This window comes from Pelophylax lessonae (assembly GCF_965119305.1).
Source record: "Pelophylax lessonae genome assembly, chromosome: 9".
Lineage (NCBI taxonomy): Eukaryota > Metazoa > Chordata > Amphibia > Anura > Ranidae > Pelophylax > Pelophylax lessonae.
The window spans coordinates 114,984,679-115,011,814 of record NC_138776.1 but is presented as its reverse complement, the minus strand read 5'-3'; the positions used below and the strand labels follow the sequence as shown (position 1 = coordinate 115,011,814).

General features: G+C 39.6%; 1 protein-coding gene across 5 annotated transcripts in view; it reads left to right on the top strand.

Annotated features, from left to right (window-relative positions):
• The window catches only part of BICC1 (BicC family RNA binding protein 1), a 366,015-nt gene that overhangs the window by 85,318 nt on the left and 253,561 nt on the right, over positions 1 to 27,136 (top strand). For all 5 annotated transcript variants that reach the window (XM_082268000.1, XM_082267998.1, XM_082268001.1 and 2 more), the window contains exon 2: positions 21,778 to 21,824. In XM_082268000.1, the coding sequence (XP_082124126.1) occupies positions 21,778 to 21,824 (47 nt within the window). The remainder of the gene's footprint in view (positions 1 to 21,777; positions 21,825 to 27,136) is intronic.

Below are 27,136 nucleotides of genomic sequence, written 5' to 3'. Positions count from 1 at the left end.
AAATACAAGTACCTGAAATAAATAATAAATAAATAACCTATATTCAGCTTCAATACCTCTTATCAATGCAACTCCTCTATGGCATGCTAAATATTTTCATGACCAATAGGGCTGTGTTTTTTTTTTTTTTTGAGGGGGGTTAATATATTTTCTATATTACTAAATTCAACTTAAATTATTTGGTAAATGTTAATATTTGCAAAAGTATTTATCCTCTCAGACTAAGCTGGGCACACGGTTATGTTAAATTTATCTGCAGTTAATGCACTTTGGTTCCCATCTTAGCCTGAACAGAAGACCTAAGCCAAAAAAATATTATGGAAATTTATGGCTTACACACACGATCAGAGAAGGCACTATTTTTGCAGTGCAGTCAGGTTGATGATGCACTTACTGAACATGATCTTAGCATACATTTGCTAAATTATTGCGCTTGATTTCCTGCTTTTGCTCGCAGACCCCATTTGCAAGTGTTTACAGGTCCCCAAGAAAAAAAAAGATGCATATTGTTTTACCTGCAAAAAAAAGAAAACGATATTTACCCCCCTCCCCCCTGTAAAAAGGAACATATCCCTTTAAGAATAAGGTGCCTGAAGGAAACCACTTGGAGTAATCAGGCTGGCTTTTCTTTTTTTTTTTTTTTTTTTTTTTTTTTTAACGCCATGAACTGGTATCATACATTTTACATTAGGGCTATAAGGTAATGGCAAAGTAGATGCTTTTTTAGTTCCTTTTAGGTAAGGGATTGTAAAGACAGAAGGTTTTTTTTTATCTTTATGCGTTAAGATGATAAAAAAAAACACCTGTGTGCATCAGCCCCCCTAATACTTACCTGATCCTGTCTTTGTCTGGTGATGTTACAGGACTGTCTAAGCTGCCTGGGACTCCCCAGCTCATTGGCTGAGAGCAGCGTGGTGCGATTGGCTCCCGCTGCTTTCACTCAAATTCAGCCAATCAGGAGGGAAAGGGGCCAGGTCGCAGCTTCGTGTCTGAATGGGACACAGGGAGCTGTTACTCTGCTTGGGTGCCCTCATTGCAAGCTGCAAAGAGAGCACAAGAGGGACCCAAGAAGAGGAGCATCAGGGCTGCTCTGTGCAAAACCACTGCACAGAGCAGGCGAGTATAACATATTTGTTTAAAAAAAAAAATAGATTTTACAATTCATCATAACATTTTGGGCTAACCTTGGTGGACCTAGAATAGCAGTTGGGTCATCCCAATCTAAGAAAATTCACAGAGGGGTATTTAGTGGTAGAACTGGTGTTTTGCTGACATTGTCTATTATATTGCTGTACTATGATGTGCAGATTTCAAATCCGCGACTTCCCTTTGCTGCTGAAAAGGGGCAACAAGGTTTTATTTAAGTCTGGTACACAAAATATCCACTAGTCTTGAGTTAATTATCAAAACGTGGTCTTTGTGGTGTTCTTGAATGAATGATGAATTGTATTATGCTGTAATACAGTACTTTAATATGTGACTTCATATTCATTATAAGTAAGTTCTTTGAGATGCGAGTCTCATTGATGCTAAAGTTTTGTAACAAAAAGTTGCCTGTGAGTGAAGATATTTTCATCAGTTTACAATGGGTTTATTCAATGGAAACTTTTAACAACCACGCATAGAGTCCAGGAAGTGAATACGTTTCTCTTGTTATGTATTGGAAATAAAAATATCCAGCTGCCTTTTACGCCTACTGTGAATGATTCTTTGGGGAGCAGGATTGAATTATTCTGAAGTATCCTAAAAAATAACACATCCCACTTGCAGATTATAAAGTCAGACATTTAGCATTGCAGAATTTGTTGATAGTAGATTTTCTTTTTCATATGTTCATGGCTGTTTTCAATTTAAGCTGAGAATGTCTAGGCAGCGAATTTGCATGTGCAGGAGTGTTTTACCTATAGCTTTAAAGCGTAACTCCACTTTTGTTGGGGAAAAAAAAAACATTCCCCCTCTGGGTGATCCAAGGATCTTTAACAAACGTTGTTGCAGATTCCTACCTTTTTGTTCTGAAGAAATCATTGTTTGTTCCTCTGTGCCAAGTGGGTCAAATGGGAGTGGTTTCAAAATTATCCGCTGTGGCAGCTGCAGGGCTCTGAGGAAAGCTGCAGGGCCTGCATCCCCTTAGACGTGTTCTTATTGGGAGTATCTCACCAAAAATTACTTTATTGCAGGGGATGCCAGAAATCTGAATTGTATCTTAAGCAGACTGGGAAAATCCAGTGAGCCAATCACACAAGCAGGAAATAATGTTTCTGGGGTGTGGTCAGTACACATTTTGTGTACAGAACAGCTCCAGGTAGCCATATTGCATTGCATTTGCAGAAAATACAACAGCTGCAGATTGAAAAGGAAAGGTCATTTTTAATGACCTTGAATTACAATATGATTTGTGTCGCAATTGTATATGCTATATTTTTTTCCTTATTTGCCATTTTTTTCCTCCACGATAGTGGAGTTACCCTTTAAATATAACTGACTGTTTTGGATGGTTTTTGTCCTGACAATTTATCTGGTCTGACACCTCATATATAACTTGTGTGTGCGTGTATGTACAGTATTTAACAAAAGTGAGTACACCCCTCCACATTGTTGTAAATATTTTATTATCTTTTCATGTGACAACACTGAAGAAATGACACTTTGCTAAAATGTAAAGCAGTGAGTGTACAGCTTGTATAACAGTGTAAATTTGCTGTTCCCTAAAAATAACTCAACACACATCCATTAATGTCTAAACCACTGGCAACAAAGTGAGTACACCCCTAAGTGAAAGTGTCCAAATGGTGCCCAATTAGCCATTTTCCCTCCCTGGTGTCATGTGGCTCGTTAGTGTTACAAGGTCTCAGGTGTGAATGGGGAGCAGGTGTGTTAAATTTGGTGTTATTGCTCTCACTCATAGTGGTCACTGGAAGTTCAACATGACACCTCATGGCAAAGAACTGTCTGAGGATCTGAAAAAAAAATGTTGCTCTCCATAAAGATGGCCTAGGCTGTAAGAAGATTGCCAAGACCCTGAAACTGAGCTGCAGCATGGTGGCAAAGATTATACAGAGGTTTAAAAGGACAGGTTCAGCTCAAAACAGGCCTCGCCATGGTTGACCAAAGAAGTTGAGTGCACAAGCTCGGCGTCCTATCCTGAGGTTGCCTTAGAAAATAGACATAGGAGAGCTGCCAGCATTTCTGCATTGGCTGAAGGGGTGGGAGGTCAGCCTTTCAGTGCTCAGACCATACGCAGCACACTGAATCAAATTAGTCTGCATGGCTGCCGTCTCCGAAAGAAGCCTCTTCTAAAGATTATGCACAAGAGCCCACAAACAGTTTGCTGAAAACAAGCAGACTAAAGCCCCGTACACACACGCAGATCGTCGTCATACAAACGTCGGCGGACGAAAGATCTGCCGATTGTATGCGTGTTAGTATGGTGCCTCCGACAGATGTCTGCACACAATCCGCGGACAAGAGTCTTTCTTGCAAACATGAAAATTTTTGTCTGCAGACACCAGAACGGACGATTGTTCGCCTGTCAGTACAGAAATCAGCCGACAGACCGCAGATTTGCAAGACTGGGCATGCTCAGAAAATAAAAAACACAGGGAAAGTTAACCATTACATGACATCACTTCTGCAGTCAGCTGAAGTCTGCAGACAAAATTCTTGTGCTGTCCTTGTGCTGTCTTTGCACTTTTCAACAGACACCGACATCCCGGGGAGAAAAGACGAACATTTGTATGACGACGATCTGCGTGTGTGTACGGGGCTTTAAGGACATGAATTACTGGAACCATGTCCTGTGGTCTGATGAGACCAAGATAAACTTATTTGGTTCAGATGGTGTCAACCAGGTGAGGAGTACAAGGCCTGTCCGACCCATAACCCCACCGCCACCATGGGCAGCTCAGTCTACAACGTTGACATCAGCAAACCGCTCACCCATGCGATACCATACGCGCGGTTTGCCATCTGCCCTGTACAGTAAAAACTCGGGATTCATCCGTGAAGAGAACTCTCCAAAATGCCAGATGCCATCGAATGTGAGAATTTGCCCACTCAAGTCTGTTACGACGACAAAATGCAGTCAGGTCGAGACCCCGATGAGGACGACGAGCATGCTGATGAGCTTCCCTGAGATGGTTTCTGACAGCTTGTGCAGAAATATTTTGGTTATGCAAATCGATTGTTGCAGCAGCTGTCCTGGTGGCTAGTCTCAGACTATTTTGGAGGTGAAGATGCTGGATGTGGAGGTCCTGGGTTAAGGTGGTTACATGTGGTCTACAGTTGTGAGGCCGGTTGGATGTACTGCCAAATTCTCTGAAACCCCTTTTAGAGATGGCTTCTGATAGAGAAATGAATAATTCACGGGCAACAGCTCTGGTGGACATTCCTGCAGTTAGCATGCCAATTGCACGCTCCCTCAAAACTTGCAACATCTGTGGCGCACTGTGCTCTGTGATAAAACTGCAAATTTTAGAGTGGCCTTTTATTGTGGCCAGCCTAAAGCCTCATACACATGCACAAATTGTTGGCCGACCGATCGGCTGTCTTTTGTGTCCAGTGTTTGTTGGTTGAAATGTGCTCTAGACTTGCACTGGACTTTTGTTGGCCAACAAAAACCAACTTCAGAAGTGATGTCATGTGATGGTTGACTTTCTTCTCTGAGCATGCCCAGTCTTGCTCATCTGATTTTTGTCTGCCGAAATCTGTACTGACTGAGGAACAATCGGCCGTTCTGTTGTTGGCCAACAAATTTTATAGCATGCACACCAGCCGATAGGATGTTGGCCGACAATTTACGGCCAACAATCTGTGCGTGTGTACAAGGCACACCTGTACAATAATCATCATGCGGTCTAATCAGCATCTTGATATTCCACACCTTTTTAAGGTGGATGGATTATCTCGGCAAAGGAGAAGTACTCCCTAACACAGATTTAGACAGATTTGTGAACAACATTTGAGAAATAGGCCTTCTGTGTACATAGAAAAACAGTTTTAGATTTTTAAATTCAGCTCATGAAAATGGGGCAAAAACAAGTGTTGCATGTATTTTTTTTTTTTTATATAATTTTTTTTCTATGTATGTATGTATGTATGTATGTATGTATGTATGTGTAATATACATTCAGATGGTGTCAACCAGGTTAGGGGTACAAAGACAAGTGTGTCTTGCCTACAGTCAAGCATGGTGGTGGGAGCGTCATGGTCTGGGGCTGCATGAGTGCTGCCGACACTGGGGACCTACAGTTCATTGAGGGAACCATGAATACCAACATGTACTGTGACATACTGAAGCAGAGCATGATCCCCTCCCTTTGGAGACTGGGCCGCAGGGCAGTAGTCCCACATAACGATCCCAAACGCACCTGCAAGACGATCACTTCCTTACTAAAGAAGCTGAGGGTAAAGGTGATGGACTGGCCAAGCATGTCTCTAGACCTAAACCCTATTGAGCATCTGTAGGGCATCCTCAAACGGAAGTTGGAGGAGCGTAAGGTCTCTAACATCCACCAGCTCTGTGATGTTGTCATGGAGGAGTGGAGAGTGGAAGAGGACTCCAGTGGCAACCTGTGAAGCTGTGGTGAAATCCATGCCCAAGAGGGTTAAGGCAGTGATGGAAAATAATGGTGGCCGCAAAAAATATTGACACTTTGGGCCCAATTTGGACATCTTATCTTAGGGGTGTACTCACTTTTGTTGCCAGCAGTTTAGACATTAATGGCTGTGTTGAGTTATTTTGAGGGGAACAGCAAATTTACACTGTTATACAAGCTGTACACTCACTACTTTACATTGTAGCAAAGTGTAATTTCTTCAGTGTTGTCACATGAAAAAATAATAAAATATTGACAAAAATGTGAGGGGTGTTTTTTTTTTTTTGTGCGATACTGTATGTATTCATATACACACAAAGTGCTCAGCATAAATCAGTACACCCCTTTTTAAAAGTAAGATTTGAATCAATATCTCAATGAACACAAGAACAATTTCCAAATTACTCTTTAAGGCATCAGCATACCAAGAGATTTTGGACAAATTTAATTTCATGCTCCCCACTTTGTAGGAACAGTTGGGGATGGCCCCTTCCTGTTCCAACAGGCCTGGGTACCAGTGCACTAACCAGGTCCATAAAGACATGGGTGAGCGATTTTGTGGTGGAGGAACTTGACTGGCCTGCACAGAGCCTTGACCTCAACCCGACAGAATCCTTTGGGATGAATTCGAGCACAGACTGCGAGCCAGGCATTTTTGTCCACATCAGTGCCTGACCTCACAAATGTGCTTCTGGAAGAATGGTCAAACATTCTCATAGACGCACTCCTAAACCTTGTGAACAGCCTCCCCAGAAGAGTTGAAGCCTTTATAGCTTCAAAGGGTGGGCCAACTCAATAATAAACCCTACGGACTATGACTCGAATGCCATTAAAGTTCATGTGCATATAAAGGCGTCCCGATGCTTTTTGTGAATTTCAATTTTGTTAATATAGTGTACATGCCAAAGGATCGATTTGTTAATGTCTGCCTCTGCCCAGCGGAACCTACTCTCACATAACCAGATGTTCTAAAACCATAATTTAGGATAAAAATCCCTTTAGCAAACCTTTTGGTGGTTTAAAGTAATTGTGTAAAGTCTTCCCCCCCCCCCCCCCCCATAAAATTAAAAAACATGTTATACTTACCTGCTCTGTTGCAGTTGGTTTTACACAGAGCTGCCTGGATCCTCCTCTTCTCAGGTCCCTCCTTCGGGGCTCCTGGCCCCTCACTCTTGTTCGGTGCCCCCACAGCAAGCAGCTTGCAATGGGGGTACCCGAGCCGAGGCAACAGCTCTGACTTGGCCCCCCCCTCTCCCCTGATTGGCTATCTGACCTTGATTGGCGGCAGCCAATAGCACCGCTGCTGTCTCATCCAATCAGGAGGGAGAATCTTGGACGTCTGAGACACTCGTGGACATCGCTGGACAGAGAGGGAACCCAGGTTAGTGCTAGGGGAACTGAAGGGGGCTGCTGCACACAAGGCTTTTTATCTTAATGCACAGAATTCATTAGGATAAACTTCTGCCTTTACAACTCCCTTTAATATACTTTTAATGCAAGTTCTTTAAAATGTCTTATTGGTACAGTAAGGTACTACATACATTTAGCATTGACCCTGTTGCTGCTTGACAAACTTCTCTTCTGTATACTGAACACAGGGGGTCTTTAAAATAAACAAAAATATAGGCATGTGTGAAAGGGAACACATACTAAACATATAGTGGGGTTTTCTCAAATTTGACTGCAAAAGTGGAAATGCACTTTAAGGATCATTTGCCATGGAAAAACACCTGTTTTTCCATTAATAAATTATTCCTTTCTTTTTCTGACCTACACCTACCCCATTGCAAATGGAGATTTATTTTCTGTGAACAGCGGATACTGACTCATTTTATTGGGAAGCTCATGATTTTGCTTCAAGAAGAAATAGGCCCAGCAATTGTACATATGATGTGATAAAGCTGTTTAACAATGTTTTTGTTCAATGGACAATGTGAAAATAAAGCTTCTTCTAGGTGTTTGTTACTGAAAACCTTTTTTTTTTCTTCTTACATTTACTTATGTTGGAAACATTTCCAAGTAAAAATCAAATACTTTGTTCATGGTCTAGTTGTTGTTGTGAGTCATAACTTGTGAGTTTTCTCTGTCTGGACCACCTCTGTAATCTTCTTATCCGGCTAATGCTTGCTTACTCTTTTTTCCGCCATCTTTTAAAAACCTTTTATTTTCAATGTTTTTATAGTCTTGGAATTTTAAAAAATACAGGCAGATTTCCAAAGGCTCCGTGTTAAGTAAGCAGCTGAGAAAATATACTTTTCAAAGTTTTCAAGCATAGTCTGCACTTCTGGTCCTCTTTGTTCTCATTACCTAAACAATGATTTATTTTCCTCTGCAGTATCAACGTCTTTTAGAGGAAGCAATTTGAGTTATCTGATACGACTAGTAATCCAGTTTTTTTTTTCTTTGTTCTTAAAGTAGGACTCCAGATACAACTTTTTGCAGTCTGGGGAAAGGTTGGAGCCTTTTTTTTTTCCTCCTGTATGTGTCCCTGTTGGGGTGATTTCCCTTCACATCTGTTTCCACTGATTGGAATCAGCCATGTCGGAAAGTAAGGTTCTTAAGGTACTTGTAGATGTTGGATTGCAGTATCGCAATCTGATGACAAACCAGTGTCTATGGGCAGTACATTACCATGCCAAATTAGTGCTAATGAAAACAAAGCAATCAGGCAGGGTAGAGAATATTTAATATTGCTTTCATGGTTTCCCAGAATGTTAGCTTGCAACTTCCAGTTGTATTTGTTGCCCTTAATAGCACACGTGACTAGTGCTTTGCTGTTTAGGTGGTGCATTGGACCAGGGGTCATCCAGAGATGGTTGGATTGCGCATGTTTGTATGATCATAACACTGCCTTGCACAAAAACAGAAGGTATTTCAGTGGGCTTATAGTTTTGTGTTCCTGAAATTCATAAGCATACTAGAAAACAACGTATTGTGCTTAACAGTTGCTTGATTTTTATTTTTACCAGAATACTTGACCCAAAGCTGTGTAAACAATACTGCCTCCCGTTCAGCTCTGCAATTGCCAAAGCCCCTACTCACCCACCCTTGGCACTGCACCGAACACCCCCATTTCAACTCTCACTATTGCATGCAACAAACTCCTCTTTTTCCCCTTATCTTAACACTGCACCTTGGGGCTTGATTGTGTGTTTTTGGTCCCAATAGACTTCAACTGGAGCTCATAAAAACGCACAACGTGTTACAGTATGTGCCTAACAACTGAAACAAAAATGCTCAAGCCTGAATGCAACTAAAAATTAAAAAAAAAAGTGTGCACACACAAATCTTCACTCCTCTCCAACCCCCCTCTTTTTTTTTTTTTTTTTTTTTTTTTTTTTTTCAAATGCCATCTTATCTTGTTCACTGGGTTTTTTTTTTTTTACTCATACCTTCCCAGCAAGTCTACCTTTGTCTGGTGTATTTTGTCACTTCAGGTCTTGCACTGCCATATTCTTTCCTACATCATCAGGTGTTGGCTGCCGCTTCCTGCTGGCCCCCTGATGACATGCTGTGGTGTATACACAGCATCCTGGATAATTTCAGGTGCCAAGCAGTGTGGTGTTTAGTGTCTGGAAGCTTCCTGGGATGCCGTGATCTCAGGGGGCTGTGGGGAACTGTAGCTATGTCTTTCTGGCCTAGGCAAGAGGTCCAGAAATTCGTTTTTATCATTTGTCCAAAACTATAAATTAAAAAATAGAAGATGGGAAAAGAGCAAAGTTGACAAAGGTCCACTTTAATGACCCCTTACCTGGATTTCAAACTGCATTCTGTATTGTTGAGGGCACCTGTTAATTATTCTGATCAACATTAGCCATTTTAAGGGGCAAGTTTAAAAAAAATCCAACATTTTATAGCTGTGCCTGGTGGAAATATTCATCATAAAAGTACATAAAAGATAATTGAGGGACATAAGTGCAGGTAATGCCAGGCCTTGCAAGTAAATAACTAGAATCTAGGATATTTTTTATCTGCCCAGGAAGTGGTTATTTTGCTGCAGTTGCCTATTTGTAGACCTAAATTCTGATGAAGCTAAAGAAAAAATAGGCTCTGGGTAACCATGCACAAGATTCAATTGGGGATCTGTTAGAAAAGGTGAATTGCTTAAAACAGCAGCTGACTACTTCCAGATGTGCAGTGCTGATCAGCATAGAAAAATTCTACTTTTATCATGAGCAGTGTCTTTAAAAAAAAAAAAAAAAAAGCTAACTTTAAAAAAGGAATAAATATATTGATGACTAAGCACAATAAGCTGCATTTTTGGCCTGTTGTTAAGGCAGCCATGTTGAATGTGCGAGCTTCCAAATAACAGATAAACTCTGTGTATGATAAAATGTGTGGTTTGTATTTGCTTCGACTATTTATGTAATGACTCATAAGCCGGTAATTTGAAGAATTCCGAACTCTTGAACTTGATGTTAATATGTAAAATCCCAAGGGGGTTTGGGGGATGTAACAGTTATCCTTTCCTGTGTGTGGTGTTTGTGTTTTTTTTTTTTTTTTTTTTTTTTTTTTACAAAAAAACTTCAGATTGGCTTCATTTGAAAATGGTGAGAGCTTGCATTTTAAAGCACTCATCAGCATCTAAACCTAAAATAACCCTGAGTCGTTTTGTAAAATACATTTTTTTAAGTACATTTTAATGGTTTTTAGCATCCCCATACTTACAACAGCCTGGAACACTGGGCAGAATTTTAAAATCTATGTGGTCATTCCTTACCCTGCTCAAAAAATAATCACAACGTTTTTTTGTATATATTTGTACATGGCAGGAAAGGGTACGCCTCATGAGCCTGTGTCTTCAGGCTGTGCTTCTATTGGCGTTTTTCCTCATTTGGGGTGAGCAGTTTATGTGGGTTGGATGTGGCCAGAGTCTTTCATTTTTGTGTTGTAGTATGATGCAAAACCGTTGCTCCGCTGAATACTTGTGCATTTTCAGCTGCATTTATTAAGTCACTCTAATTTTATATTTGGAGACCCCATCATTCATTTAGTTATACAGCACCCTGATAATCCTGGAGGGCCATTTTCCTGTGTCTTAGATTTAAAAACGTTGGTAGGAAATTAAAATGCAGATGTTCAAGGATCCACCAGTCAAATAAAATCATTAAAAATATCTAAACCAGATAACATTTGACAGATGTCAGATTTAGATTCTGAAACCTCTGCTATGCTTTTACAGATCCATAGCCAATGTCCTAAAAAGATACAATGTGTTATTGACACTTTATCAAATAGGTGTTTTTGGCTGGGGGAGGGGGGGGGGGGTGTTTCTGCATCAGGGGATTGCATGAATGTGGGGCTACAGGGCAATGAGATCATTAAAGTGCATCTATTTCTTGAGAACAAGTAAGGGAAAAGCACAGGTTTGCTTTAATGGAGAACTGTTCTTTTTAATACAATAGAGCCCCAAAAATGCAGCCTATTACCTTTATCTATTCACACACTGTTATGTTTACATCCAGCCTGTGTGGGTCTGTACTGTAAGTGCAGAAATGGGATGCAAACAAGAAAGGCATCTGTTCCACATGCATTTTTAAATCAATGTAGGCACTGCCATGAGTGATGATCAATGTGCTGTACATGTGTAATCCATCGAGAAGCAAGTTATAAGCTTTAAACAGGCCTGCATTAGTTCAGCTCAGCCTAAGGAAAGACAATTGAAGATGTTAAATCACTCGATATGTAGAAGAGATGCCTTCTTTTCTTCAAGAATTTATATAGTACCAACATATAATGCAGCTCCTAGTTCCATTCCCTACATGCCCTCCAAAGAATCTTGCAATGTAGTCTTCTTTTCACACTCATTTATACACAAACATACACTAGGGTCAATTAAGGATGCCAACTACTATTAGTGAGAGGAAACCCACACAGATATGAGGAGAACTATACAGATATTATGTTCTAGGTAAGTTTAAAACCTGAAGCTTAAAGGCAAAAGCACAAACTTTTTAGATGGCATCCTTCTTCCTCCTGTCTGCATTTACTGTGCAGAAGACATAAAGACTTTGATGTCTATGTTCAACACAAAGAAATGTAGTTAATGGTAGAGATCGACCGATTATCGGCAAAGCTCTTATATCGAGGGCTGATATGCACTTGGAATCAGCCTTTTGATTTACCGATATTGCCGATATTTCGGGAAAAAGCATGTACTGTGGTGATGCATGCAGCTAGAGGCATCACCCCAGTACCGGCATCCATAGCCGACGGTAGGCTGTCTTGTAATGACAACCATTGTGGCTGAGACATCCCCCTCCCACCGCCTTTCCGCGGCTCGCCTGGGTCTCCCGTCCCACCGGGAGACCCGGGAATCTTACCTTCACCGCCACTGTCTGACTGGGTCTCCATTTCTTAGAATTCGTCGCCGCCGAGTACCCAGAAATGATGTCATGACACATCACTTCCAGGTACTGGCGGCACCGAATTCAAAAACTTGAAAATATCGGCCGATACCGATATCCGATGACCAAAAAATCAGTATCGGTGGTAAAAAAACGATATAGGTTAGATCACTAGTTAATGGTTTATATTTACAAAGTTTCTAGGTATCCCTGGGTATTACCATGCGCCAATGTGTTTTTATAATCAGTTATCCTTTACTAATATACCAATGTCTACTTTTTCATTGATTTGCCAATTATTTGATCCAGGATACAGAAGTCTACTTTGCTCAAGATTGTGAAAATTGGGTTTTCTGAAAGGCCCACATTTTGAATAATATTACTTTAATACCTTTCTCAAGTATAATAAACACTATCTTTCTTTTGGAAGAGCATTGGATTGTATGTGTTGTAAGAAAGCGAATTCCATTGGTGGGTTTTTCTTTTTTTCAGATCTGCACCACAGCTGTGGATCTTCCTGCATACTTTCCTACTGCAATAATTGGATATTTAAGTTTGTAAAAGAGCCCTAGGTGAAAGGGCAAGGTAGTAGACGGTGCTTGGTAGATAATATGACTGTTTCAGATGACAGTGATAATCATGCTTGTACTTAAGACGATGGTATATTTATGTAGCGAATGACCTATGGTTGAATACGTTACATTAAAATCTAATGATGCCGGATTTGAGGTTAAGTGGAAATGAACAAGTTACGCATTGATAGGCTGAAATAAAATTTTATTTTGCGAGTAATGTGGTACATCATTTTGACCAAGAGAATTTGTAATAGGGTTGTTTATTAGTTCTGGCTCAGATTCAGAATTGGTCCACCCCTCAAATGTTTTAAGAGCTGCAGTATGTTTTGTATAAAGTAATTGGTACTGAAATGGTGTTCAGCTGTGATTAAAGTTTCAGGGCTCACTCAATGAACAGCAATGGAGACTGGGTGAAATTGAAGCTTGTGGTTTCTGGTTTTGCTTTAGGTTGCACCACCCAGTTGCATTTTTTTTTTTTGTCATGATCTTTCATGCTGACCCAAGGAAGTGGTTGCATTATGTCTCTTATATATGAAACAGTGGAGTTAATTGCTACAAAGTATACATTTTTTTTCATAGTACATATCTTTGGAGGCCAAATTGCAGTGCTGTACAATATATTGCAACAGTAGAAAAATAAGAAAAGAATGGTTCTGATACTGCTGGGTTGCCATGTATTGTACAACATTGCAGTGTAGCCTCCAAAGCGATGTACTCTGAAATACATATACCTTTTGTATAGCAGTAAGAGAATGTGTGTGTTCTCTGATCATGCTGTTTGCACTTCAAAACTGTCAAATTCCACTCTCAAAAACTCAGGTTTTGTTTTTGTGACATTGGAAGCACTGCATACTGCCACTGTAGTTCACATTGTGCAGCTGTTACTGGATAGCATTAGCAGTTCAGTTTGCTACTCACAAGTACAGGGAGTGCAGAATTATTAGGCAAATGAGTATTTTTGAGGATTAATTTTATTATTGAACAACAACCATGTTCTCAATGAACCCAAAAAACTCATTAATATCAAAGCTGACTATTTTTGGAAGTAGTTTTTAGTTTGTTTTTAGTTTTAGCTATTTTAGGGGGATATCTGTGTGTGCAGGTGACTATTACTGTGCATAATTATTAGGCAACTTAACAAAAATCAAATATACAGTATACCCATTTCAATTATTTATTTTTACCAGTGAAACCAATATAACATCTCAACATTCACAAATATACATTTCTGACATTCAAAAACAAAACAAAAACAAATCAGTGACCAATATAGCCACCTTTCTTTGCAAGGACACTCAAAAGCCTGCCATCCATGGATTCTGTCAGTGTTTTGATCTGTTCACCATCAACATTGCGTGCAGCAGCAACCACAGCCTCCCAGACACTGTTCAGAGAGGTGTACTGTTTTCCCTCCTTGTAAATCTCACATTTGTTGATGGACCACAGGTTCTCAATGGGGTTCAGATCAGGTGAACAAGGCGGCCATGTCATTGGCTTTTCTTCTTTTATACCCTTTCTTGCCAGCCACGCTGTGGAGTACTTGGACGCGTGTGATGGAGCATTGTCCTGCATGAAAATCATGTTTTTCTTGAAGGATGCAGACTTCTTCCTGTACCACTGCTTGAAGAAGGTGTCTTCCAGAAACTGGCAGTAGGACTGGGAGTTGAGCTTGACTCCATCCTCAACCCGAAAAGGCCCCACAAGCTCATCTTTGATACCAGCCCAAACCAGTACTCCACCTCCACCTTGCTGGCGTCTGAGTCGGACTGGAGCTCTCTGCTCTTTACCAATCCAGCCACGGGCCCATCCATCTGGCCCATCAAGACTCACTCTCATTTCATCAGTCCATAAAACCTTTGAAAAATCAGTCTTGACATATTTCTTGGCCCAGTCTTGACGTTTCAGCTTGTGTGTCTTCAGTGGTGGTCGTCTTTCAGCCTTTCTTACCTTGGCCATGTCTCTGAGTATTGCACACCTTGTGCTTTTGGGCACTCCAGTGATGTTGCAGCTCTGAAATATGGCCAAACTGGTGGCAAGTGGCATCTTGGCAGCTGCACGCTTGACTTTTCTCAGTTCATGGGCTGTTATTTTGCACCTTGGTTTTTCCACACGCTTCTTGCGACCCTGTTGACTATTTTGAATGAAATGCTTGATTGTTCGATGATCACGCTTCAGAAGCTTTGCAATTTTAAGAGTGCTGCATCCCTCTGCAAGATATCTCACTATTTTTGACTTTTCTGTGCCTGTCAAGTCCTTCTTTTGACCCATTTTGCCCAAGGAAAGGAAGTTGCCCAATAATTATGCACACCTGATATAGAGTGTTGATGTCATTAGACCACACCCCTTCTCATTACAGAGATGCACATCACCTAATATGCTTAATTAGGGTAATATGCTTAGAGTAAGACAACATGCATAAAGAGGATGATGTGGTCAAAATACTCATTTGCCTAATAATTCTGCACTCCCTGTAGTTGTAGTCTAATAAAATCATGTATAGGTGATGATATGCATATTGCACCATAATTTGCAAACAGTCACCAAGTTAATGTAAGACCTTTTTTATAAAGAAAATTCAACTATCTTTACAAATGTGTTATCCACATTTAACATTTTGAATGTATGCTCTTGTTTACATTCTTCAAACTGCCTAATTTCTAAAAGCGTTCTCACTGTAGATACAAATGATCCCCTACAGAGGAGAATGTTCCATTCTACAGCCCTTTATATATGAGGATGCAGAAATGAATGGTAAATCCTAAACACTAACCCTGCCATGAGTCTGAGTATAGAGCTGGCCATGTATACCATTAGTCAGCAATACAGTAGGAGGGTGGATAAGTTAAGATGGTGAGCTGGAAGTTTGGAGTTTCACAGCCTTTGTTATAAAGCCATAAACTGTTTGAAATCCGGCCAAATCAGCAGGGACTGACCAAATTTCAGTGTGTGGCCATCCCTGCTCAGTCCTTTGACTTCTGTTGAATGAACAAGCTGGAAAACTTTTCTCGATCATCAGCTACAGCTGCCGATCAATGCATTCTGACAGTGACTGGATGCAGCGGTCAGAATACAATGTCCCTGGGAGGAAACTAGGATTCCTCCATCCACCTCATTTGTATGGATGGAGGAATCTGGCCCACTGGCTGAACAAAAAACAACTTACTTTTTATGGCCAGCTTCGGTTTTTTTAGGTAAACTGTAGCTTAAAGATTTTCAGTTTTCTAAAGCACTGTGGTTTCTCAACAGTTTGTCCTTTAAAAAATAAATAAATAAAAAAAAAATGTTTTACCTTTTTTCTTAATTTTTTTTTTTTCCCCCATAATTCCTTTCTTACATTTCTTGTTGCATCTCCATGCTGCTGCAAGGCACTTCCCAAGGCAGGTTTCTTGATAAACGTGAATGCCTGCCTAATGTATGTTGAAATGGCCACATGTAGTCTTCATTTCAAACATGGGGGACAATGCAGGAGCATATGTGGGGGGCAAGGACAATGTTGTCACCCTATGCCAAGTGCCTGAATGAGGATTTACTTCATATTTATTGAAAACCGCAGATCATAAAAATCAGGGCTGCCTTTAATATTGATTGGACCCTGGGCAAACATTTTCTTTTGCTCTCTTGAATCCACTTATCAATTATTTGCGGGCTCATGGGGCAGCTGCTTTGGGCCCCACAACAAATGACTGGACCCTGGGCAGCTGCCCCTTTTGCCCTGTGTTAAAGACAGCCCTGATTAAAATATAGAAAATGCTTATGAGATTTTGGGAATTAGGTTTATATGCATTTTATCTGCTTATAGATGTTTGAGTAGCAAAAAAGTGTTTGTTTGTCTTTTAATTACCCTAATGTTGAAATGTTTTTATTGAAGCCACATAGGCCCACCTAATTTTTTATTTTTTTTTGTACATAATTAAATGACCATTAAGCCATACGTTTTGTCTGAACTAACAGAACAATTAAAGTGGTTGTAAAGGCTTTAAGTTTTTTACCTTAATGCATTGCATGCACTAAGGTAAAAACCCTTCTGTTGCTGAGCAATCCCCCCTCAGTCCCCTTATACTTGTCTGAGCCAAAAGTTGATCTAGCACTGTGCACAAGAACTGAAGCTTTCCCAACTTTCTGCCTGCTCAATGGGCAGATAGCAGCAAGACCGAAATTCTCTGATAAGGGAGCCTGTGTGGGGTTGGGAGCGAGCCTGCATGAGTGCCCCATAGAAAGAGGCATTCTAGGGAGGCACTCACTGAAGAGGAGGAGCCAGGAATGTGGGTGGTAACCCAGAAGAGGATCTGGGCTACTTTGTGCTAAATCATTGCACAGAACAGGTAAGGTATGACATGTTTATTATTTTAATAAAAAAAAATCTTCAAGTCCATCAAAGGGCAAAATCCTTTAATAAAAAACACTAGCTTCTCCTCAGACTATGGAAATCTCTATCCTATCAAAATAAAATAAAATAACCAGGGGGTGCCAGTTTTAGTGTAAAAGAAATGTGAAGCTTGACAAAGGAGCTGGGCGTCTCCGAAATGCGTAGCCACACCTCCATACGTCCCCGTGCACTGATGTTACTTCTGGTCCGCTCTGCATTCCATGGACCTTCAACAACAGCTTCCTGGTTGTGGATGTCCCCAATACAACCAAGCCAGTGACTGTGCTTGAGATTCTAGGACTGAAATTAACATGATTTCCACAGAGTCCTCTTGCCAATGAGCAGTGCATTTGTTTGAAAAGCGCTTTACTACTGATTGTGAGTTGCCACTTTGCATTTTTATTTTATTAAAGTTTGCATTTCTTAGATTGGCACACTCTGGTATTCTTTCATAAATGTTGTCTGAACTTTGAAAAAATGGTGCATTGTCTCAGCTTGTAATTCACACGTTTTAAATTGTAAATGGAACAACCCAAATGTGGCTCTATAATTGGCTTTTTTTTTTTTTTTTATACGTTAAGATGGTGGTGGACCACGTTTAACTGTGATTTTGCAGTGTATTTGATCATAGAAATGTTGGTAGTATTCTATGTACTAGATTGGTTTAAAGGTATGTTTTAAAAATGTTGTAGTTTCCTAGATGTTGCTTCATAGCAGAGAGTGTTAGAAATTTAATTTCAAGGTGGAGAATACGTGGTATGTTTTTGGTGCGTAAAGTAACCTTGTATTAAAAAAAAAAAAAAAAAAAAAATAGCAGTGCCTTTTTTAACAATCTTATTTTGCCGTAATTGTTCTTTTCATTCACAAGTGCTGAAAGTAATCATGGCATAGCTGAAATGAACGGTAATTAAAAAATAATGCATGAATTATAACCTATTGAATAAAGTCTATAGTGCACTTTTTAGGGCTCTTACAGAATGAAGCCCAAAATTATTATTTCACAAAACTTAAAGCAATTGTGTCGGCTGTATAAAACATTAAAAAGTAAGGGGCAGCAAAACAATGCCTGATGATGCCTTTTGTTAGCCAGAAAAGAGTGTTATGCTTCCCTTTTATCATTGTTACTAAAGATTTGATGTCCCCAACCTTTTGGCATGCAGGTTCACTATAATGCTGTGCAATGAGATTTTTTGTTATATTACACAAGTGTTTTATTTTCCTCTCCCAGTAATTTAAAAAACAAAAAATGGTAATTCCCATAAAAAATATCTGCTGAATGCTGTTCATGGAGACATCAATGGATATCTGAGAGTTAAAAGATCCACATACGCCTCACCTACAATAGGAACATCATTGCATTTAAATAGACCCAGACCCATAGGCTCCGCATCCAGCTAAAGAGAGTAAAATATTTTAAAAATGTTAAATACTTGGTCAGCTTTCATTACTAACAGGAGTTGTAATAGATTGGTGATATGACCATTTCAAGTAACCCAGAAACTCAAATCTACAATAAATGAGTAACTTTGACTGCTAATAATTAACACACTAAACTATGTGAACACTAAATGCTTTCATCATTTAAAAATGCAACCTGATTAGTGCCTGTTTTACATAAATCCTATCAATACATCTATATATAGTGGATCCAGACTGATGGCAGGGTGGAATGTCATTATAAGGATAGTTTCTGTAGACCTTTTGTATTTTTATTACACATCCTCATAAGCCATATATCACTTACAGCAGTTGCAGATGTTTTCCTATTATGGAAAAATGTTAATTGCTTTGTAAGCTTAGATTAACCATAATGTGTACACATGACACATAAGTAAAAGTCATCTACTTATAGTAGGGCAGCTGTAGTTGAAACATTCTCCCTGCTACATGGTAGTTAGTGCAGGTCTGATGGCTGATGCCAATTGTGACCAATCGGATTTTACTTTGCTTTGCCATTGAAAATAAAAAAAACATGGAATCTTGTTGCTAATAAGCCCCGTTTGGCTTAATTAAACTGACCTTTTACTAGGCCACTGTAGGTTTCAGCATTTCATAAAGGTGTATATGCACAGCTTCTAACTGCTTAAAAAAATGTCTTTGACAGTGAGATAGTCAAGTGGGCCCAAGGTTGTTCTTGTTCATTTTATTAATGACATTTAACTCATAGATTTTTTCTTTTTTCTTAATAATAAAAAAAAAAAAAAAAAATAACCGAAGGAAAAGTGCGATTTTAAAGTCAATGTGATGAAGTACAACTTTACATGTGTTTCCTATGTAATTAATAAAGCCAACTTGGTCTTGTGGACAATAATGGTTAACACCTGTTTCAACCAGTGGGTATTTTCATTGGAACAGCTATCTGTAATTCAATAGTTTTTGCAATGAACTGAGCTGAAAGCAGATATGGCAGAACATTTGGATGCAAATTGTAATGAAGCTAAAATAAGCCATGTTCAAAAGTAGGAACTAGCACAAGGCCAAAGGCATGTCTGCCTAAGGCATTACCATTAGTAGTGGTGAAATACGTATTTTAAAATCCTTTTAATTTTTTTTTTTTTTTTTTAATTCTACTGCATCTCCAAACTTATCCATTGCCAACAGTAAACACGACATATTTATTGATAAGTTTGGAGATGCAGTAGAATTTAAAAAAAAATTAAAGGATTTTAAAAAATGTATTTCACCACTACTAATGGTAATTCCTTAGGCAGACATGTCTTTGGCCTTGTGCTAGTTCCTACTTTTGAACATGGCTTATTTTAGCTTTATTACAATTTGCATCCAAATGTTCTTTCAACAGTAAGCTCCTTCACAAAGGTCTATATATTGGCCACCAAGCGTTTACATAGTTAATAGGAATGTATAGCATTTCATTAATGTTTTAGTAGACCCTTTTTCAAATTAGTCATTTTTTTTATTCAGGAAAATTTAAAAATTGCATACATTTAAAGCTAACAAATATACTGTAGCTACAGTCTCCTTTGTATGTTTAGTTGCCATATTCTTAGCTGCTATGTTTATAGAGCTCAGTACCTCAAGTTCTAATTTGCACAGACCAACTGTGCATTTCCTTTTTCTTTATCTACCCCCCTCTCCCCCTTTCCTGGCCTGTTATATACAGATAGGACTGTGCAATTTAAATTAGGAGTCTAAAAGGAAACCACTCCTGATCTTCGTTCTCTCTCTCCCTCTCCCTTATAATGCTTTGTGTTAGCAGTGACGTTGAAACAGTGCATCCTGTTTAATATATTTAATTTTTTAATTGTTTAACACTGTTGTAATAAATATGGTGGCTGCCAATTGCTGATTTTCTTCTCAAAATAAACACACATGTTTCTCAGCTGTTCTATTAATTTTTAAGAATTCTAAAAGCTGCAGAAAGGTATTTATGGATGTATGTAGTGCAAGACAGGTATTGAATACAGTACATGCAGCAACTTTCACTATCTTCTGCTCCCACAAATACGCAGCTTTATCACATAATGCCTGAAGTTTTCTGTCCCCTCCTTCCTCGCAATTTTATTGGCAAATTGGACAGCCCCATCACAGTGATTGGGTAAGAGGTATGTGTGGGGGCAGGGCTTAGCAGCAAGCTCTGACACTACCTGGAAGTGTCAGAACTGCCCGGGCATTCAGCCAAGGGATACTAAAAAAATGATGCAGGCATGTGGAACTCTGCACCTTGTTCTCACCTTTTCACCTCCATCCTAAAGCAAGAAATGGAGGATTCAGCTTTTTGTTTTTTTGCTTAAGTTGAGTGGCACAGGCACATAAATCACACCACTGATGAGCAGAATTCCATAGCCTTTGGGAGGTAAAACCCTTTACATCACTGCCAGAGCTCATGAAAGTGGATCTTTGTCTTCGTAACAGGTTTGCTAAGCTCTATCTGTAGATCAACTCCATTGAATTTGTCATGCTATAGTAAAGGGCCTTAACAAAATGCCAAATAGTGATTTAGACTTACCTTGCAGGTGTGAAAAAAAGAGCGTTCACAAATGCAAACAGTCCCTCTATTTTGGTGTCTTTACACCGATGCACAACAGCTTGGTTCATGGCCACTCTCCACATGGCCAGGAAGATTTGGGATAGGAGCTTGAATGCAGTTAGAGGTTGTAAACCTCCCGAATTAAAAAAGAAAAAAAAAAAAAAAAGAAAAAAAATGAACACCTGAAAGACAAACACGTAATGAGCTAGTATGCATTGCATACTAGCTCATTATGAAACCTTTACCTTGGAACGAAGCCTCGCAGCACTGCCCACTCACCTGTCTCATAGGTGACATCTTCAGTCACCCTTCTTCCGGGTTTGTGGCATCCGGCCATCTGATTGGCTGGAGCCACGGTGACGTCACTCCTGCGCATGCGTGTGGGAGCCGACAGGCGCGGCACGGGGCCCTGAAGGAACGGCACTGGCTGCATGCAAAGTAAATATCTCCTAAGCGGTGCATGTTTAGGAGATATTTACAGTACCTATAGGTAAGTCTTATCATAGGCTTACCTATAGGTACAAGTTGCAGAGGAGGGTTTACTTCCTCTTTAAAGAAAGTTAAGTCGTTACTGGTACAATTTTGCTTGTTTTAGGGCATACTGCAACAGCCTTCTACACTTGATATAATTTGTGAGGGTTAACTGGTTATGGGTTTGAAATGTTTTATTTGCCAGAATCACTATCCAGCTAAGGTAAGGGAACCAAATTTGGACCTTACAGTAGTCGAGTACTCAAGCTAATGTTTAAATAATTTGGACCTTGCTCTTCTCTAATATAATGTAAACTATAGTAGCAGATTTCATTTATTTTTAAATTACATTGTTTTTGCCTAAAATGTATTTAAAGCAAATGTTTACACACAATTATCCTTCGTATCACTAAATTAACTTTTATTCTAATTGCAGCGGCTGCTGAAGGAAAAGGCAAAAGTGGTGAAGATTTCTTTCAAAAGGTAGGTACTTTTATATATATTGAATTATAAAATACATATGCATTTTCCAATAGTAGTAAGGTTATTTTGTGACCCATTGTTATGTTCATATATTTTCTTAAAGGCCGCAGCTTGGAAATCCATTAAGCTGGTTGTGGTGTAGTTGTGGTATTTGGTGGTAGTAGTATCATGTATTTTCTACTCACCTGCTAATCCCTCATCCTGTTGGCGCTACATTTTTCAGGTCAAGAGTTTTCCATGACTAATGAAACTTTATATGTAAATGACAGACAACTATCAGGCATCTTTCCGCAAAAGATTGTCGCAATAGTATGCAAGTAAATATATGTATTTTGTATAGGAGGCCGTAGAAGTGTTATGGGTATTTTAAGTCGTGGAGAAAACCCAACCTGGCTAAGCCGTTTTACCCCCTTGAGCGCTCAAGGATTCATTAGGAGTTGCATAGAAGGCCCTAAGAGCACAAGACCATTGCCTCATTTGGCTGTAACTGGCCTGATTAGGCAAGTGTTCTCTTTATGTTTGTGGGCATTTTAACAGTCTGCCTTGATCTTTTCATAGATTTAGTGGACCCACTGCTGTGTGCAGAGGTTTACGAAGGATCAGAGTAGGTTGCTTTTAAACAGGTCCGTGCCAAATAGACTGTCAAGTACTTTATATTCCTCTACCACTACCAAAGTGATGGGTTTAGGCTAAAGTGCCTCCCCTAATAGGTATGGTTTTTCTTTTTAAATAAAGTAGGGAATGATTAAAACGTATGCATCTCATGTTTAAGACCCTCATGTTGTTAATATCACAGCCTTTTCCTTTGCATTTGGCAAACCTGCCTAGCTGATTCTGACAGCATTCTGCGCTTGATTTGGCATCATCTTTCTGTCAATGCTAAACATGACTACACAACTTAGTCAGCTTAACCACTTACCGCATACTAACGTAGGTCTACGTCGGTAAACTTTGCGGTAGTGTACCGGGATGATGCCTCTAGCTAGAGGCACCATCCCGGTACCGTGGTTTAGAGCCGACGGTTGGCTTTCCGTCGGTACCGACCGATGCGGCTCGGGAGCCGCTCGATCGGTACCCGGGGGGGCGGGAGGGGACGTCCCCCCCCCTCCCGCCGCCTTCCGTGGCTTTGCCCGGGGCTCCCGTTCCACCGGGAGCCCTGAGCACCCAGCCGGCACGTCCGCTGGCTAGATGGAGTCCCGATGAATGCCGGAAACGGCATCGATCGGGTCTCCGATGACGTAACCCGGAGGCGGCGTCCATGACGTCACTTCCGGGTTACTGTGCTGCAAAAGGCGGCAAATTTGAAAAACAGCTGTATGCAAAAATGCAGTTTTCGGCGTTTTGCATACAGAGAAGTGTAGTGGAGGGGTCTAGGGTCTTTTAGACCCTCGATCCCTCCATAAAGTGTACCTGTCACTATATATTGGTGTCACAAGGGATGTTTACATTGCTTGTGACAGCAATAAAAGTGATCAGATTTTTTTTTTTTTTTTAAACTTTAATAAAGTTAAAAAAATAAATAAAATAAATGGGGAAAAAAAAAAAAAAAAATTTAGCCGCCCCCGTCACCGTTAGCTCGCGCACAAAAAAAAACGTATACGGAAGTCGAGCCGCAAATGAAATCGCTGTTCAAACCACACATGTGAGGTATCGCCGCGATCGCCAGAGCGTGAGCAATAATTTAAAAAAAAGAGCTACACTCTAACTCAAAACTGGTAACCGTTAAATAAATTTAAAGCCTCGCAGATTGAGATCTCTATTGACCGTAGTTTGTCGCGATCCCACGGGGGGGGCGCAATTTTAAACCGTAACATGTTGGGTATCTATTTACTCGGCGTGACATGTTCTTTCATAATATACAAAAAAAATGGGCTAACTTTACTGTTTAGTATTTTTTAAAATTAGTGAAATGTGATTTTTCAAAAATTTTCCAAAAAAATGGCGCTTTAAAGACCGCTGCGCAAATACCGCGTGATAAAAAATATTACAATGACCGACATTTTATTCTCCAGAGTCTTTGCTAAAAAGATATATATAATGTTTGGGGGTTCTAAGTAGTTTTCTAGGAAAAAATACTGATTTAAACTTGTAAACAAAAAGTGTCCGAAATAGGGCTGGGGCTTAAGTGGTTAAAGTGTCACTGGAGGAATTCTTTTTTTTTTTTTTTTTTTTTGTTTTGGATAGAGTGGAGAGGGATTAGAACACCTGTCAGGTTTTTTTTTTCTGTCTGTATCTGTTGGGGAGATTCACCCTCTCGATTTGTCTGTGTGTTGCTCTCTATTTGTCTTTTTTTACCGTTTATCATCAAAAGTGAAAGTAGAAGAAAATTTCAAATGTTAGGTTGACAGCAGAACAGCAATAGAGGGTAGATCTTTCACTGGGGACACTAGTTCCGGTGACACCATAGGTTTCCCTCCTTTTAGAGGGATTTCCTCTTTGTTTTGGCTGTGGGATAAGAGTGAAGGGAAATCTCAGCAATAGGACACCAATTGCAAAAAAAACACCCCTAAAAAACAAAAACCTGGCTGTCTCTAACCCTCCCTTACTCTGTCCAAAATGGTATAAAAAGTTTTGCCTTTAGTGACACTTAATTCTGTAATTGGAACAGCAGGGTCCAAGTTGACACAAATCTTTTTCCTGAAGCCCATTGGTGGCCTGTGATTTCCTGTACAGCCCCCTGAATGCAGCAAAGGTATATGGAACAGGAAGTTTTCAGTCGCTGACACTGGCCGGATACTGCATCCAGGACCATGTCCTTTACCCTTTAGATTTATGAGCTGGAATTGTTATTGTGGTCGCTTTTGACCATTTAAAAAAAAATGGTATAATGGTAAAACTGTAATATGAATTTTCCATTATTTTCTTTCTTCAGATTGAATGGGTGAATCTCCACATTGGGGACAGCCAGGGTTTTATCCTTTCCCTACTATATCCAAAAATGCCACATACATTTAAAAAAAAAGTGTGCCAGACAGCTTTCATAAGGCGTAGTTTTGGGCCATAGTTGGTGACTAACTACTAGCTGGGAAATTAGCCGCTATCAGCTATCATTTATTTTCCACATGGCAGAATAGGGGGTGTGTCAGATGGTGATTTCACAGGTTTGAAACCAGGACTTCAGGCATGTCATGTATAGGTGGAGCATCCTTCTATTCCCAGTACAGAATATAGCATTCAAGCTATAGGACAACACAGAAAGCAATTTAATGTGAATACCTGGACTACCAGGTATTTTTGTTTGTCTAATCAACTATAAAAAATAAGAAGCTTGCAATATTATTGCTTTTCAAGAAAGAGGAATGTATTAAGAGCACTGTATTTTACATATATTTTAAATTCTACTTGGACCCAAAGACCACTTTAATCAGCATAGGAAAGAAGTGGAAATCCTTCCCGCTTGGGGAGACAGCAATAAAATCCCGAGGCTCTAACCATTTGCCACTGGTTTGAAAAAACTGACTGAAAAAAAAAAAAAAAAAACAAGAAAAATGTATATATTTTTTTCCCAGATTTTCACTTTAATAACCTGGGAGCCCAGTCCGTAGATTGGGTGTTCAAATCTACCCTATAGAAGCCTATTACAAATGTTTGGGCAGGTATTGTGCTCTGGCTTATTCTTCGGAGATTAAATCTGTAGTTTTTGTTTCTGTGTTGTATTAGACCTTATGAAGATATCTACAAGTTCTTGAAAGCTTATGTTTGAAATCTGTTTAGCTACCCAGCAGCATAACTGCAAATGCAGGACAGTCTGTTTTATTTCCAGTCTCCTGCTGCGCTGTTCAGAAACCACTGCCTTTATTAACATGGGTGCCAGACATAGGATGTATTATTTTCATGTTTTACTGTGATAAAATCTGCTTCCTCAACTGTGTCTGAGGTCCATACTTAATATGCCAACTACCTGCAGTGTGGCTATTTATGGCTGTCTGTTCCATAAAGAATGCTGCCTCGTTGCTAAACTAAGCATAGTTTAATTAGTTACTAAAGTGACTGGTACATATACTACTTGTAGGTTACAACAAATATCACATTAAAGCGTGTTATGTATGTCTTTTTATAAACTCCAGTTTTTTTTTTTTATGTACGTTTCTCACTTTCTTAAAGTAGTATTAAACCCTTAGCTTTTTAAGTTGAACCCATTGAGTGCAAAAAAAAACATTCCCCAATAAACAATGTTAAACTTCTTTCTTCAGCACTTGCAGTATACATCTTTCAATGCTGTTGGCTCCTGCTCTTAGTGCTTCTTCCCTGAACTTCTGATCTTCACAGGAAAGAGTTAAGAGCAGACAATACAGTCTGTTAGCTTGGAGGGGGAGGGAGGAGCCAGGGGAGTGTCTTGCTATCCTAGGCTATGGGGCTGTGTGTTGCTATTGATGCACACAGTATATGGAGACACAGCTCTAGTCTCTGCATTAAAAGCAAGGCCTGATCTAGCCTGTACTAGGGGTGTTCAGTAAAAAAAAAAAGTCAAGGGGACATAATGCCAGCCCACCCCAGCTCAAACACCACCTTAGATCAAGGCCTGATGCAGAGGTGGCTCTATAGGTTGCTCCAAGAGAGAGGACACGCTTTAAAACGGGAAACCCGGGGTCGTGGTCTCAGCACCAGCTTAAACTTGAATATATGCAAACGTTTAAAATGTAAATAAATTGTATAGTCAGTGATAGTCAGCCTCTGAAATTGCCTAAAGGTCAACTTTCATGGGGAAAAAAAAAATGGCAAATATAAAAATAATACAGCATATACATTCGCTGCATAAGTCCTATTGTATATGAATGCTATAAAAATTAGTTTTCCTTCTCAGTCTGCAGATCACCTCTCGGGTGTAAAGGGATTTTTTTTTCTTAAAGTCAAAATTACTTTTTTTTTTTTTTTTTTTTATTAAATGGGAGATGGGGGTCTATTTGACCCCAGATCTTCCAATAAAGATTGGAATAGGAGTAAAAGTGATACAAAAAATAGAATTAAAGGGACAGTGTAAAAATAAAAAGTGAAATAAGGAAAAAGAATTTAAAGCGCCCTATCCCTCCGAAGGTCCCATGCAGAAGGGAACACATACAGTGCCTTGCGAAAGTATTCGGCCCCCCCTAAACTTTGCGACCTTTTGCCACATTTCAGGCTTCAAACATAAAGATATAAAACTGTAATTTTTTTGTGAAGAATCAGCAACAAGTGGGACAAAATCATGAAGTGGAACGAAATTTATTGGATATTTCAAACTTTTTAAACAAAAAACGGAAACATTGGGCGTGCTAAATTATTCAGCCCCCTTAAGTTAATACTTTGTAGCGCCACCTTTTGCTGCGATTACA